Source organism: Crocodylus porosus, unplaced genomic scaffold (genome assembly GCF_001723895.1).
Source record: "Crocodylus porosus isolate Cpor-Errol unplaced genomic scaffold, CroPor_comp1, whole genome shotgun sequence".
Taxonomy (NCBI): Eukaryota; Metazoa; Chordata; order Crocodylia; family Crocodylidae; genus Crocodylus; species Crocodylus porosus.
The window spans coordinates 10738428-10753360 of record NW_017728921.1 but is presented as its reverse complement, the minus strand read 5'-3'; the positions used below and the strand labels follow the sequence as shown (position 1 = coordinate 10753360).

At 42.6% G+C, this 14933-nt stretch overlaps 1 protein-coding gene across 1 annotated transcript in view; it reads right to left on the bottom strand.

Annotated features, from left to right (window-relative positions):
- Nucleotides 1–14933, bottom strand: part of EP400 (E1A binding protein p400) — a 64791-nt gene that overhangs the window by 15850 nt on the left and 34008 nt on the right. Inside the window, exons 25-33 of the mRNA XM_019538989.1 lie at nucleotides 13502–13669; nucleotides 8055–8149; nucleotides 4146–4444; nucleotides 3087–3289; nucleotides 2818–2987; nucleotides 2415–2611; nucleotides 1326–1437; nucleotides 602–745; nucleotides 145–297 (exon numbers count right to left, since the gene is read on the bottom strand). Of these exons, the coding sequence (XP_019394534.1) occupies nucleotides 145–297; nucleotides 602–745; nucleotides 1326–1437; nucleotides 2415–2611; nucleotides 2818–2987; nucleotides 3087–3289; nucleotides 4146–4444; nucleotides 8055–8149; nucleotides 13502–13669 (1541 nt within the window). The remainder of the gene's footprint in view (nucleotides 1–144; nucleotides 298–601; nucleotides 746–1325; nucleotides 1438–2414; nucleotides 2612–2817; nucleotides 2988–3086; nucleotides 3290–4145; nucleotides 4445–8054; nucleotides 8150–13501; nucleotides 13670–14933) is intronic.

Here is a 14933-nt window from a genome sequence, read left to right as displayed (position 1 = left end):
GCCAGCAGGGGTTCTGATACTGATTTCAATGCAAGTTGTAACAGACTCTTTAAAAGCAGAGTTGCTTTGAACAGACTGAAATAAGTTGACCAGTTTATATAAAAATGTTCCCAATTGTTAATAAAACCAGGAAAATCCTGGTACCTGGTCCACAACAGCAACTAATTCCTGTAATTGCGAAGGTTCCTCATATTTTGGCTCGCAGAGCTCTGAAATTAAAGCTTCTCTGCTCGATTTACTTCTTGCTGTTGGCACATGTTCACCTGGCTCCTCTTCTTGTTCAATGCTGTTGAGGGCCTTGAGAAAAAAAAAACAGGTGCATTTTAAAATGTATCTTTAAAAAGATGTGCTCAAGTAGCTTAATGCAAAGCTCAACAGCATCAATGCAACTTTTACAATACAATATGTATTTAGAAAACAGACCTACCAGCTCCATGAAGAAAGATTATGCAACTGAATTTTATAAACCTTGCTAAAATAAAAGAAAGTTTGATAAAAATTGAAACAGAAAGATAAAAGATGGAAAAAAGTTTTGCTTCCACCCTCACACCCTACCCCCCTTGCTCTCATGCTTACAAATACAAATGTGTTATTTAATTACCTCTATAAATGGTCTTGCAACCTTGGGTGAAATTGTTTCTGCTGGAGAAGGTTCCTGAGAAAGTACCACAAACTCCTCTGCTTTGACTCGAAAACCAGAATCCTCCATAGGAGAATGAACCTCAAACAATTCCTGAATAGTTTGCTAGGTGAGAGGGGGCAGAGAAAAAACAAGTTCTTCAGGATCATTCAGTTTTTGGTACTACTTAGACGTAACCTGAAATCAAACGGATCTCTGAAGCAGTACAATGGCTGAAGGAGAAAAAAAACCTCTCACTTTTCTGGCAAGATTTCTGGTTCCCCTTTTCCTGAGTAAATTTTGTTTTAGAAGAAATATGTGGGGCAAGTATATTCTGCACTTCTGGGAGAGGTCTCAATACACCCTCTTACTTTATATCCCCATTTTTAAAGCTACTGTTGTTGTTGCTTCTGTTCTTTCCACATCCACAAAAAGCTACAGTAGGAACAAGAGACCAGTAAGAAACCAAGCCCAGCTTCTGCCTATACAGTCCAATACCAGGAAACGATATGGTCCAAAAATCTCCTAAAATCTATGCAATAACTGGGCTTTCCATATCTCTTGATTATTTTAATTTAATTACCAAATCCCACTCAAATTAACTTTCTATAAAACACTGATGATTTACCAATAATCAATATTTATTACTACAAGTCTTTCGGCGGGGGGGGGGCGTGTGTGTGAAGGATTCTTAATATAAAAGTACCTGTGTTAAAAAGGCCATTGAATAATCGTTTCCCTGAGCAGCTACTTCTCTGATCAAATCCTTCGTGCCATTTTTCAGAAGCTTTTCTTCTACCGAATTACCGCTTACAAGCCTGAAGTACAAGAGAAAATTTATTATAGTGTTCTCAAAATGCCATCCAAAAACCAAACAGGATATTACACACTAAAACTGACCTCTTCCAGCACTGTCTGCACTAGGCTAATCTATTAAATGGTCCTAGCTAACACTTTGTAGCCAGAGTAAAGCTGCACTTTATGAATTAGCAAATATAACAAATTAGACCCAACAAACGCACTGCTACCGAAGTAGCAATAATACAGTGTTACAATTCAGCTGCTAATCTACATGCTTCTGGAACTATAAAAGCTTACCAAAACCATTCTAACTTTAAGCCCAATTCATTCGGGAGTAAAGTTACAGCAGTTTGGGTAACTTGTATCATTACGGTAGCAGGCAGATCATGTTAGATCATAACTGCAGCGCTCCATAACCTTTTAAAGCAGTTAAAAAGTACATTTGTCTATAATCTTATTTTATGTTGGATTTATCACAACAGACTGTCTGTCTTCCCCAAAAACTTTGTTTTTTATTAAGTAAGAAAAAGAAGGAATGCTATTAGTGAAGATTTGTGATTTACACATAAACATACAAAAAAGAAGAAGAACTACTACAACACTGATTATTTTGATTGATTTTTCCAAATGATTTTTCCTTTCAGTTAATATAACATTTTTTTGAGGGAGGAAGGGAAGACCTCAAACATATCCATTACAAAATTTTCCATTATTCAAAATATTACAATATTAATACGCATTTGCCTTGAAAAAGTCAGAGACCCACAAGATTGTTAACTTAATTTTTCTATGCTACAGAATGGAAAACAAGTTTCACAAATGACACAGCTGTTATGATAATCATTAGCTATGTTTTTATTTAATACGGTCATTTTTCTCCTTAATTAGATAAAATATTAGCTTTTGCTTTTCTAAGTCAGAAAGCAGTGATCCCTGGTTTAACTAATATTACACTAGAGAACGCAACAGAAAGGCTGCTCCATGTAATCATTACCTGTATATGTGGATGTCTTTGCATCTCCCAATTCTGTCGCACCACTCCTGAGCCTTTGCATCCATGACTGGGTTTAAATCATTATCATAGAACACAACAGTGTCTGCCTCTACAAGATTGACTCCTGTGGAACGACTGTGGGAGGAAAGAATAGCACAGAAAATGCGCTTGTCCCGGTTGAAGCTTTTCATCAATTCCTACAGGGGGAGAGGAAGAGGAAAGGAAGCAGAAACATGAGACACTACTGAAACAAATCTGCACTAGCTGTAATGGGTAGGAAAATGGGAAGAAAATCTCATCTCCAATTTATGTCAGAATGTGAATGCTGGTTCCCTCTTTCACATTTCAGTGCACGAAAGTCTCAAACATGTAAAGCCATATCCCCAGACTCAAGTAACCTCACCTGACGTTGCTCCTGGTTGGCATATTCATCAATCCTCACAAATGTAAGAAAATGGAAGTTCAAGAAGAGCTCCAGGATATCTAGCATCAGAATCATCTGTGACAAGATCAGCACACGACGTCCCTCAGATTTCAGCTTCTGAAGCAAGACAGCAAGAGCTTCCAATTTCCCTGTTTCAGGGAGAAGAAAGGGTAAAGACTAGGTACCAAATGTTCAACACCTGCCAGAGAAAGCAGGTTTGCATCATACTGCCAAATGCCCTCCTTTACCTGAATCGTACTGCACGAGTCGGAGATCAGGGAACTGTAGCAAATGTGGAGTCATGATCCGTAGTAGCTGATGTAAATAAGGAGCCACCCTTTGCTTAAGATTGTGCTTAAAGACTTTCATTCTGTGATTATATGAAGGGGAAGGATTTGCTACATATAAACATGGTGGAGCAGCGACTGCAGCTGGCAACACATATAGAGCCCTGCGAAATGCAGCAAAACTTTATTTTAACACACAGGAGAAGCAGCAGCTACATATCAATGCTAGCAATAATCTTGCAGCATGTCTGCATAATTCAGTTTCTATTCTAACATCTAGGAAGCCCACATATGTTTTGTAAACATATCCAGCTAATTATTAGAGGTCTCAGGTAGGTTTCTTTTGTCAACTATTTAGATCATTTGTGATAGGGGCTAAACCACATTTTGCTACACAAGAACAAAGGCTCCAAACCTGCAGGCATAGAAATTTACTCCTGAGAGCAGCTGGACAGTTTGCAGGAGTCTTTGGCCTAGAGACTAAAACTTAACTTCTATTTGATATTTGATGAGCTGAGGCTGAATTAATTTGCTTAAGAACCAGAGCGTTTTCCACATGAACAAGATAAAAAATAGAGCTTTCCTGGCAGGGACAATCAATCAACTGCTTTTCAAAGAAAACACTGGACAATCCAGGTATAAATCAGCTTCCCATAGTACCCTGTATTGTACCCCAATGGTAAGAAACAGCACAGACTGTACTAACTTTACTGTAAGCTACACAAAAGAAGTGCGGGATTCTCTTTCTAATTCTAACAGCACTGAGCTTCAGTGTTGTATTTCTCTCCACAACAATCTAAGAGCTGATACTCTATTACAAAAGATCTTCAAACCCAACACTAAAGGCAAATTTAATATCTCAGTGTAATGCTCAGTAGTGTATGTCTTATGCTACAATATCAAGTTGCCTAAAATGAATCAGCTACAAACAGAAAAAAGAAATCCCACAGATATTCAGAAAGGACTGGTTTAGAAACCATGCATTTTAGTAGAAATCTAAAATCATACACCACAAATTACCTATTAACAAAATCCTTCAGGGTTTCCTGTTGCTGATCCAATGTCAAGATCAGATCTTGCAGTGGGTTACTTGGGCCTCCTGAGGCACTTGAAGAAAGGCAACAGTTCACAAAGCCAGCCCACCTCCATTTGTTGTCCCCAGGGGAACCATGCTGAGAAATCTTTCTTTCGCCAATCAAAGAACAAATCCCCAACAAGTCCTTGCCATACATTGGGGCTCTGGAACAACGGCGCTCATTGCCCGAAAATATCCTGTCCAGACGCTCCTTGAGAAGCCTGTTCTTCTCCTCAAGTGATTCCTTTGCCAAGAAAAATTGACAAAATTATTTGCAGCATATAATGATCATGACAAGAGCCCAAGCTAGAATAAAAGCGTCAACCCTAAAACAATGTCGCAGAAATAAAAGATGCTGTATATCAGGGTAGGCAACTTTTTGGCCAGAGTGTCAAAAAAGCCACAATATCTACCTTGTAAGGTGCTGGGGTGCTGGCACACCAGAAAAACAAAACTGGGGAGGGGGTACATTGCAGGACATACTGCATATTAATAAGATTAACCATCATAAATGTTGCCTTTTTACAGTAAATACCAGGTTTTCTAAAAATTCTAAACCTGGTGACAATAAAAACTTCATAAACTGCCTTTATTCTTGTGTATTCTTTTTTGGTAAGCATGTTGTGATGAGAGAGGAGAGATAGGAAAGAGAGGGGAGAGGGAAGAGGAGCGAGAGGGAGAGAAAGGAAGAGAGGCGCAGGGAGGAGCAGGCATGGGGGAGGCACCGCGAGCAGCCTGGCCTGGCGGGGCCCTTGGGAAGGAGCAGTCGAAGGAGATGTTCATAGTAGCTAGGGTCAGGAGGGACCAGATCAGATCATCTAGCCTGACCCCCCGCCACAGGCAGGAATGAATGCTGGGCTCACAAGACCCCAGACAGGTGACCATCTAACTTTTTTCTGAATTTGCCCAAGGTAGGGGTGAGGACCACTTCCCTAAGAAATTGGTTCCAGATTCTGGCCACCCTAACTGTAAAATATTGCCTTCTGACCTCTAACCTAAACCTATTCTCTATTAGCTTATTAACATTGTTCCTCGTCACCCCAGGTGGTGCTGGGGAGAAAAGGGCTCTTCCTATTTGCTGTTGATCTCCCCTGATGAATTTGTAGGCAGCCACCAGGTCCCCCCTCAGCCTCCTCTTGCTGAGGCTGAACAGGTTCAGCTCCCTCAGTCTCTCCTCATAGGACCTGTCTTGCTGCCCTCTCACCAAGTGGGTGACCCTCCTCTGAACTCTCTCCAGGCTGGCCACATCCTTTTTAAAGTGCAGTGCCCAGTACTGGACTCAGTACTCCAACTGCGGCCTGACCAGTCGCCTAGAGGGGGAGGATCACCTCTCGGGACTGGCTTGAGATGCACCTTTGGATGCATGACAAGATATGGCTGGCCTTGCTGGCTGCAGTCTGGCATTGGCGGCTCATGTTTGTCTTGGCGTCAATAATGACTCCAAGATCCCTTTCTGCCTCTGTGCTTTCAAGGAGGGAGCTCCCCAGCCTGTATGTATGCTGTGGATTCCTTCTCCCAAGGTGCAGCACCCTGCATTTGTCTATGTTGAACCCCATCCTATTCTCATCTGCCCACTTTTGTAGTCTAAATCTAGTTGCAGCCTCTCTCTCCCTTCAAGTGTGCCCACCTCGCCCCACATCTTAGTGTCATCAGCAAACTTGGACAGCGTGCTTTCAACCCCCTCGTCCAAGTCGCTGATGAAGATGTTAAACAGCACGGGCCTGAGGACCGAGCCCTGGGGGACCCCACTGCTCACATCTCATCAGGCTGAGTACGACCCGTCCACCACTACTCTCTGGGTGCACTCCATCAGCCAGTTTTTTACCCATCCAAATGCATAGGCATCAATGACAGAGTCGCCTAATTTATTGATGAGGATGGGGTGAGAGACAGTGTTAAAGGCCTTCCTAAAGTCTAGAAAGACTACGTCCACAGTGACCCCATCATCCAAGGATTTATTTACTTGGTCATAAAAGGCAATCAGGTTGGTCAGGCAGGACCTGCCGTTGATGAACCCATGCTGATTGCCCCTGAGCACGATTTCCCCTGCAGGCCCCCCACAAACGTGCTCCTTGATGATTCTCTCCAAGATCTTCCCAAGCACCGAGGTGAGGCTTCGGGCCTATAGTTACTTGGGTCCTCCTTCCTCCCTTCCTTAAAAATTGGGACATGAGCTAGTTTCCAGTCCCTCCGCAGCTGGCCAGATGACCACGAATGCTCGTACAGCCAGGCCAAGGGCTCTGCGATGACCCCTGCCAGCTCTCCTCAGTGGGGGCCGGGTGGGCAGCAGGGTCTGCCCCAGGGCTCTGCAGACTCAGGCCACAGTGGGGCTGCCCAGTGGCACCCGAGGTGGGGCCTGGTCTGACCTGCACAGCTCTGCAGGGATGGGGCGCAACCTCCCTGCCCGCGAGGGGATGCTGCCTGGCCGGGGCAGCATGCCAGGCTCAGGGGGCTCCCGCCTCCGCCCCGTGCATGCCAGGCACAGCACTTGCCCTGACTGACCAGCCTCAGCACTCAGCACCCCGGTACTGCCTCCCAGGGTGGGACAGAGCATCAATCTGCCTGGGCCCAGGGCTCGCCCACCTGCCCACAGCAGTCCCGCACAGTACCTGCCTGAGTCCCCATCCCACTCTCCCCTCCCCACCTCCCCCCATCTCCCTCTAGGGGCCAAACCGCACTGCGGGGCACAGCCTGGGGACAGGGGCAGAATCAGCAGACTGCAACCCTGTTATGTTCTTTTTATGTCCTGATTCCTCCCCTGGTGCCTACCACAGTGCTGGCATCTGTGGCTGTTCAGGAGAGCCCAGAGCAGTAACTTAAAAAAAAAAAAATTTAAATCATTTCCTCGCACACCTCCTTGCATGCCAGGGAAAATGTCTCTGCATGCCACTAGTTGGCACGTGTGCTGGGGGCTGCCGATCCCTGCTGTATATCATTCACATGCTAAATTAGCATAGTCAGTTGGGTCCACTCAACAAGGACTTAAATTTAACACATAATGTGAAGAGCATGATCCAATTTGTTGGCTTATTTTTCATCTTAAATTTTGAATGTTCTCATTTTTTAAGTTTACATTCTATCTTCACACTTTCAAACAGAAATTAAATTGTTGTGTTCATGCTGGGTATATTCATAACTATGTTCATTCATTTATCAGAATATTCATCCTGTGCAAGTTTTTTCCCAAACCAATAAATATTTGCTCTCTCACCTAATTTTTATATATTTTGCACAGGATGAATATGCTGATGACTGAATAAACGTAGTTATTAATATACCCAACATGCATATAACAATTTAATTTCTGTATGAAAGTGTGAAGATAGAATATCACATATATATTATTTAAATCTTACTCAACACAGTTTTGAAGGCGTGATGATTTCAGGAAAACCTGTAAAAAGATGGTGAGAAAGCTTACGTATGTACGTACGTAGTTATCTCACCAAGCAGCCTGACTTTTGGAAGCATACAGACAATCTAACAGTTTTCAAATCATTTTTTCCACAACTGAAGGAAACTGTCTTTAAAACATGTTTCCATTTTTTTTTTTTTATGTAAAACCTTGTCTGCTATTCAGAAAGAAATCCATTTACTATATACTAAAATACTAGCATGTAGCAGTTTACAACTAAAATACATTTTCACCAACAATCCACAGCCCACTAAGTTTAACAGGTCTGAAATACTGGGGAAACCCCCCCAACCCCAAACTGCTAATTGTTCCTGTTTTATTTAATTAGATTGTAAATTACAACCTTGAACTAGTGGAGTGAAGTATTAATACAGCATAAAGAATATGCTCTTAATCTCAAAAATCGTTGGGTTAACACAGCAAAATAATTTTGAATTACCTGTGATTGTCCTCCATGGGCAAGAGCAGGTTTTAATGCTGATCCTGTGTCACCAGATGTTAAGCTAGTAACTGCTGTTCGACCTGGAATACAAACTGAGGATAAACCATGTGTTTATATCTCCTTTTTGAGACGAACATCTTCCAGGCAGGGTGACATTTTACAAACACACACACTTGCAGACACACGAGGTTATCATAGCACACAACCTCTCAGCGTTTATGGTCATCTACTATTCCAAGCCAAGCTTGTTACAATTCAAGCAGCCTACAAATGTTTACAGCAGCTCTTTAAAAAAAAAAAAATAATAATAATAATCCAAGCTAGCTACAAAAGGAGCACCCAAGAGCTGTCAGATGCCACCCACCCTGGCTAGACTAGAATAGTAACAGAATGTAGGTCCTCATTATTTCTGTGACAAGCTTCTTTCAAAGATTCCTCTGTTGCAACATGACTACACACTGTTTCGTGGTTGGGGAAAGGCAAGTGTGGGGGACAGCTCTTGCTTTTCACGATTTTGGAAGCCAGCCCAGTCACAAAGAAACCAAGAAGCTTCACTACAGCACCAAAAATTAAACTGATTATATTAATACCACAGTTGTACTACAAGCATTTAGTCCATTTAAATTTCTACTTGGAAAAAAGGCTTTTCACCTACTGTCTCTCTCAGTTGATCTACTTATCTGTTAGTGAGATGGTAATTCATTTGTCCACAGGACAGAACCAAAGTAAGAAGTTCGTATGGTTACAAAAGGTGAGGGCGTACTTATACCAAGCATCGGTGTTGATCTAATAAAGGATCACCTTGAGAGGCTGGACACCTTCAAGTCAGCTGGTCCTGACAGATTACACCTTAGGATACTCAAGGAACTGGCAGGTGTCATAGCCCAATCATTGGCAAAAATATTCAAAAACTCATGGCACTCAGGTGAAGTACCTGAAAACTGGAAGAAGGCCAATGTGGTATCCATCTTCAAGAAAAGGTGGAAATTAGATCCTGGGAATTACAGGCCAATCAGCTTGACCTCAATCCCTGGTAAGATCCTGGAGAAAATTATCAAGGAGACCCTTCTGGATAAGGTGCCTGAAGGCAGCATCCTGAGGGATAGCCAGCATGGGTCTGTTGCGGGTAGGTCTTGCCTGGTCTCTTTCTATGACCAGGTGACATATCACAAGGGAGGAAAGATTGATGCCATATATCTGGACTTTAAAAAAAGCCTTTGATCTGGTGTCCTACAACCTCCTCATGGAAAAATTGGCCAACTGTGGCCTCGGCTACACCACAGTCTGATGGCTGGGAAACTGGCTCCAAGGTCAGACCCAGAGAGTAGTGGTCGATGATAGCAAATCATTATGGCGTGCCACGACCAGCGGCGTTCCCCAAGGCTCTGTCCTTGGACCTGTTCTCTTCAACATCTTTATCAACAATGTGGACATTGGTGTCAAAAGCTCAATGGCTAAGTTCGCCAATGACACTAAACTTTGGGGCATAGCGTCCACACCTGCGGACAGGCTAGTGATCCAGGCTGACTTGGATAAAGCTAGTAAGTGGGCAGATACTAACCTGATCATGTTCAATACTGATAAAATGTAAGGTATTACACCTCAGGAAAAAAAACCCACAGCACACCTACAGGCTGGGCAGTGCTATGCTTGCTAGCACTATTGCTGAAAGAGACTTGGGGGTCATGATTGACCACAAGATGAACATGAGCCACCAATGTGATGTTGCAGCTAGCAAAGCAAACCAAACTCTGGCTTGCATCCATAGATGCGTCTCAAGCAAATCTCAGGATGTCATCCTTCTGCTGTACTCAGCCTTGGTGAGGCCGCAGCTGGAGTACTGCATCCAATTCTGGGCTCTGCAATTCAAGAAGGATGTCGAGAAGCTTGAGAGAGTCCAGAGGAGAGCCACGCGCATGATCAGAGGCCAAGAGAATAGGCCTTATGAAGAGAGGCTGAGAGCCATGGGAGTCTTCAGTCCGGAAAAGTGCAGAAGACCTGGTGGCTGCTAATAAGTACATAAGGGGTATACATCAGGATCTGGGAGAATGTCTGTTCACCAGAGCGCCCCAAGGAAAAGCAAGGACCAAGGTCATAAACTCCTACAAAACTGTTTAGGCTGGACATAAGAAAAAAATCCTTTATGGTCCGAGCCCCCAAGACCCAGAACAGACTCCCCCCCAGAAGTGGTGCAGGCATCTACTCTGGACTCATTCAAGAAACGTTCGGATGTTTATCTTGCTGGGATCCTTTGACCCTAGCTGACTTCCTGCCCCTGCGGCAAGGGGCTGGACTTGATCTTCTAGGTCTCTTCCAGCCCTAACATCTATGAATCTAGGAATATAGCATTGGAACCAAAACAGATTCAGCCAGGTGGAGTGGGCTTGTATTGAGTGACATTAGATTTCCCTCACTTACTTACCAGGGGTTTAATTTATCTTCTCTTACTACTTAAGCATGGCACTATGAAACCTTCTGTTACTATAAAAAGCACTCATCTTGTAGCCTTGCCAATTTATCTCTTCCCTCCCAAGTTTTTTTTTAATACTCACATTTTAATTATTGTCTATTTCTCCTTCTTGTGCTGTGAAGATGACAGATTTGAAGTAGCAAGCATTGATTCCCAAATTCAGAAATTTATGTTCATTTACCAGCTACTACCCACAATGTACTGTTCCTACCAGAGTTAAATGGTAGGCACATGGGGCATTTCCACATGTGCTGCAAGATGCAGTGCCAGGTGCTTTAATCAGCAAGCTGCACTAATTAAAAGTGCCCATGCGCTATGTGCATCAGCATCCCCGTGCTGAAAAAATGGCAGCAGGGCACTTTGAATTAGAGCTCAAACGTGTTCTGTTTCAAAGTGCCCACTGCCATTTTTTTTAAGTGTGGAGATGCGCTGGGACGCTGATGCACATGACGCAAAAAGCTGCTGGAGAGGGTCAATTTCCATGCTCCAGATGGATTTCTAGTGCATCAGAGTAGGCTCTGCACATGCATATTGGAGCCCCTAGTTAAGTGAGACAGCAGCTTCAGGTCAGTAAAACTTGTGCCAAAATAGCTGGCTTCTAAGAAGGTTAGAAACCTGTTTGATCCTGCTTCTAACATCACAATTATTTAGCTGCATTCCTTCTTTGTCCCTGCATATTTAATGTCACTCAAAAGCTACTCTCCCACCCAGCAGCTAGTCATTGTATTATTGAGATTGTTTATCCCATTCTGAAATCTTAGTTGATGTGCAGTCAACATTTCTGAGAAACACAACATGCTGTTGTTGCTTTGCTTATACAACACCTGTTGTTTTCACTACATAAAAACCATGCCATTTGCAATTTTAGTATATATCCATTACTACTGGTTTGGTTTTTTTTAAGAAAGCAAAAGAATAGTGGCTTTAGGTCAGAAAAACTTGCTGTCATAATTAGCCTCAGTGAACTCATACTCATTACACCTCCTTTCTATTAATCAATTCAGTAAGCATAAGATTAAACAGAATATTTCCATTATTATGCAAACGGAAAAACACATTTTTCCACAACATCTCTGGTTCTTTTTGCAGCCTTTCTATGAATGCAATTGCTTGTGTGTGCTTCTCTAGAAGAGCTAACTGAATGAACTACCAGCACACGACACAGTACAAGGAATATAATCAAAGCTTCAAGTAATGCCAAGGACAGTATTCAACCCAGTGGCAAATTAACAACACTGTTTTGTTATTGTTTTCCTGGTAGGATGTATAATTTCCTACCCCAATTGGCACACATTGCTCACAGGCACTGAATACTTTCAGTAGAAAAACAGCACAACACTCTGTGATTCAATATGAAGCTGTATTTTCAGTGCTGAATCAATACACTAATGAACAATTATACCCAACTTAATTAGTGCAATCTGTGCCAAATATATTATACAATTAGGAGGAATAATCAACTATAAAGCAAGTACAGGATGGCTTCACATTTCACATTTTTACAGTTAGCAGACCGCTAATGTAAGCTTCCAGAATGTATGTATTTCCTCAATACAGAAACACTAGGCAATAATCTACACTGTAGATCCTGCAGCCATAGTTTTCTTCTAGTATTTCACACAAAAATGTCAAAGTCCAAGAATATATCTGAAAGATAAGTTTTAATTGGGCTCTCTTTCAATATAAAAGAAAACAGTTCCCTTTTTTACTTTAAATTGGTAGCCCTGAACTATCTAACTTTCTTGGAGGCCTTTGACAATATTAAGAGCATTTGCAATATGACATCACAAGCTGAGGGATGAAATATTAAGCTACAGATCTTCCACCCTGTGCCACAGTCTCTGATATCTTTTCCCTCCCTAGAGCTGGACCTTGAAAGTACTGCTGTGGAGGTTTCATTCCCCAGTCCTATGTTGCACAAAAGAGGCTAAACTTCAGGGCCATGTAAATGCGGCAAAAAAAGGAGCAGAAAAACATCCTTTAGTTTTCCAAATGGCTTTCAGTCTAAAGGTGATTACAGCAAGTAGTCACTCCTAATGTACAAGTACCTAGCATCGTACTTCCTGTTGAACAGTACCGTACTGCTTTGCCCTGAAGGCATCCCACCAGACAGACAGTTATCAAGTGTTTCTCCCTTTAACATCTTAGGCTGCTTAGACATTAAAACAAAACAACAAAAACCCCTTCACTTTAAAACTCCGTGCACCCCCACGCCAAGCACAGCACATGCCCAAAAGAAGCACTGTGTTAGTTTGATCCAGTTCACCCAACATCTGTGCAGAACAGGTGCTTCAGCAGGGCTTTTTTGGCGTTTTTAGCTAATAGCTGATTCAATCAGCTATTAGCTAAAAGCGCCAAAAAAGCCCCACTGAAGCGTGCAATTTATACAGATGCTGCAGAGCTGGGTTAAATTAACACGCTGCCTCTTCCAGTAAAGTACGGTTTGTTTGGGTTTTTTTCACATCTGTCAGCAGCCTTGATCAAGTTAATACAGTGGACAAAACCTAACTTGTATTTTTACAGAGGCACAGGAAAAAAATAGGTGAATCAGAAAAAGCAAGGGAAAAAGCGGATGGAGAAGTAATCACTGTAGGAAAAAGAGAGCATAAGGCCATCTGCCCCCTCTTCATACAACAGAAATTATCATTTTGAAAAGCAGCTAATAATTTAAATTCACATTTTACCATTCTGGACAAAATGGTTTATGAGATGCAGCTCTGGTGCTGAGAAATTCTGACCATGTAAATACAGTTGCAATGTCTGTGATCATGAGTCAAGCCTTGCACCTATTCTACTCAGCTTTCTTCTAAGGGTCTGTGCAAATTTCCCATTAGGTCACATATTTCCCAGCACTTCCAAACGAAACAGGAACACCACTTCCTTTTTTTTGAACTGACACTGGTACCTGTTATTCAGAAGCAGGTTTGCTGTAAAATGTCTAAGTGGAGACATTCTTTGAAGACAAAATACCTACCTGGCTGAGTTACTGCTGCAGAAGCTGGCATGCCTGCTTGATGCTGGTTTCCCAATGCATTCAAAGCATTTTGAACAGTTCCAGGTTGAGAAACGGTCTGCATGACAACTGGACCCTGAGGTCTCAAATACTGCTGGCCTGGTGCTGAAACAATCTGAAGGACACTTCCTGCAATGGCAGAGTTTAATTTAAAGGAAAAAAAAGTTAGACTTGATGAAATAGAAGAGAGTCAAGAGTCTTCTTGGGATGGTTTAGGAACAGTGCCTCCATCATCAGTGCAGGGCTTAGACTAGATAGCCTTCTTCCAACCCTGATTCTCCAGCAGAACGGGTTATTGAAACAGATCAAGCATCATGTTCTGGGGAATCTAATCCAAAGTGACCGAACACAGTAGACTGCTTGTCAGGTCAAAAATTAAAAACCGCTTCAGTTTTCTCTAAATTGCGCACAGAAATATCTAGACTTAGGAAGAGGTTCTGAAAGACACAATCATTCTAAAACTTGGAAAAAGCAACTCAAATCCCACTGCTTTGCTTACTCACTTATATTTTCTTTTTTTGGCCTATGTCCAAGCCAACCCACCCCTTTCACAACCAGGCAGGTTTTCCAGTTCTGCCACAATTTGGGAATTCACATAGTAGGAAGCTCCAAAATCGGAGCCATAGAGAGGCTATTTCTGATCAAAAACTGTCTAAGTTGGAGACACAGCACAGGGCAGGGGTTGGGTTAAAACAGAGATCAACATTAACAGTTTCTGTAGCACCACTTCTAACTAAACATGTCTTGAATTTTGTGCCATCCAATTTACCTAGTTTTAAACAGAAAGAACAGCAGACGTTATCATTTTTATTGCTCAGTCCAGGGATGACCCAGTCTATGGTGATGAGGGAACACAACTGGCATTTGGGTCTTTAGCAAGGCCTGGTAGATTGGTGGGAATTAGAGTTAGGTAATCTGTTGTGGATCAATTTTGTCTGCAGCTGAAGTTCTGCCTGCTTATTCTGGCATAACTCCAGATGTTAACTGCCTTATTAACTAATCCAATCAATCCACTCATTACCTCTCCTGGCAGCATCCCCTCCTCTTGTCCCTTTCCTTTCTGTATAACATCTTTTTACTTTCTGCCGGTCCATTTGTACCAGCTGACAAAGTACCATATTTACTGAAATCTAAAAGTTTTTCCCCAAGTCAGCATGGGGGAAAAAAGCCCCTCATCTTACAGTTCCCTGTACAAAATAGAGGGGGAAGCAGGCAGCCACTGTAGCTCTGACTCTGGCCCCTCTACTTTCCCTCTGCAGCTTTTGCCCCCCACACATTCCCCACCTTACTGCAAGATGCAGCTCAACTCCAGCTTGGACTGGGTTCCCTGCAGGGCATGGAGCACATAGAAACTCTGTCCGCTGCCCAGCCAATCAGTAGCAGCAATACTGCT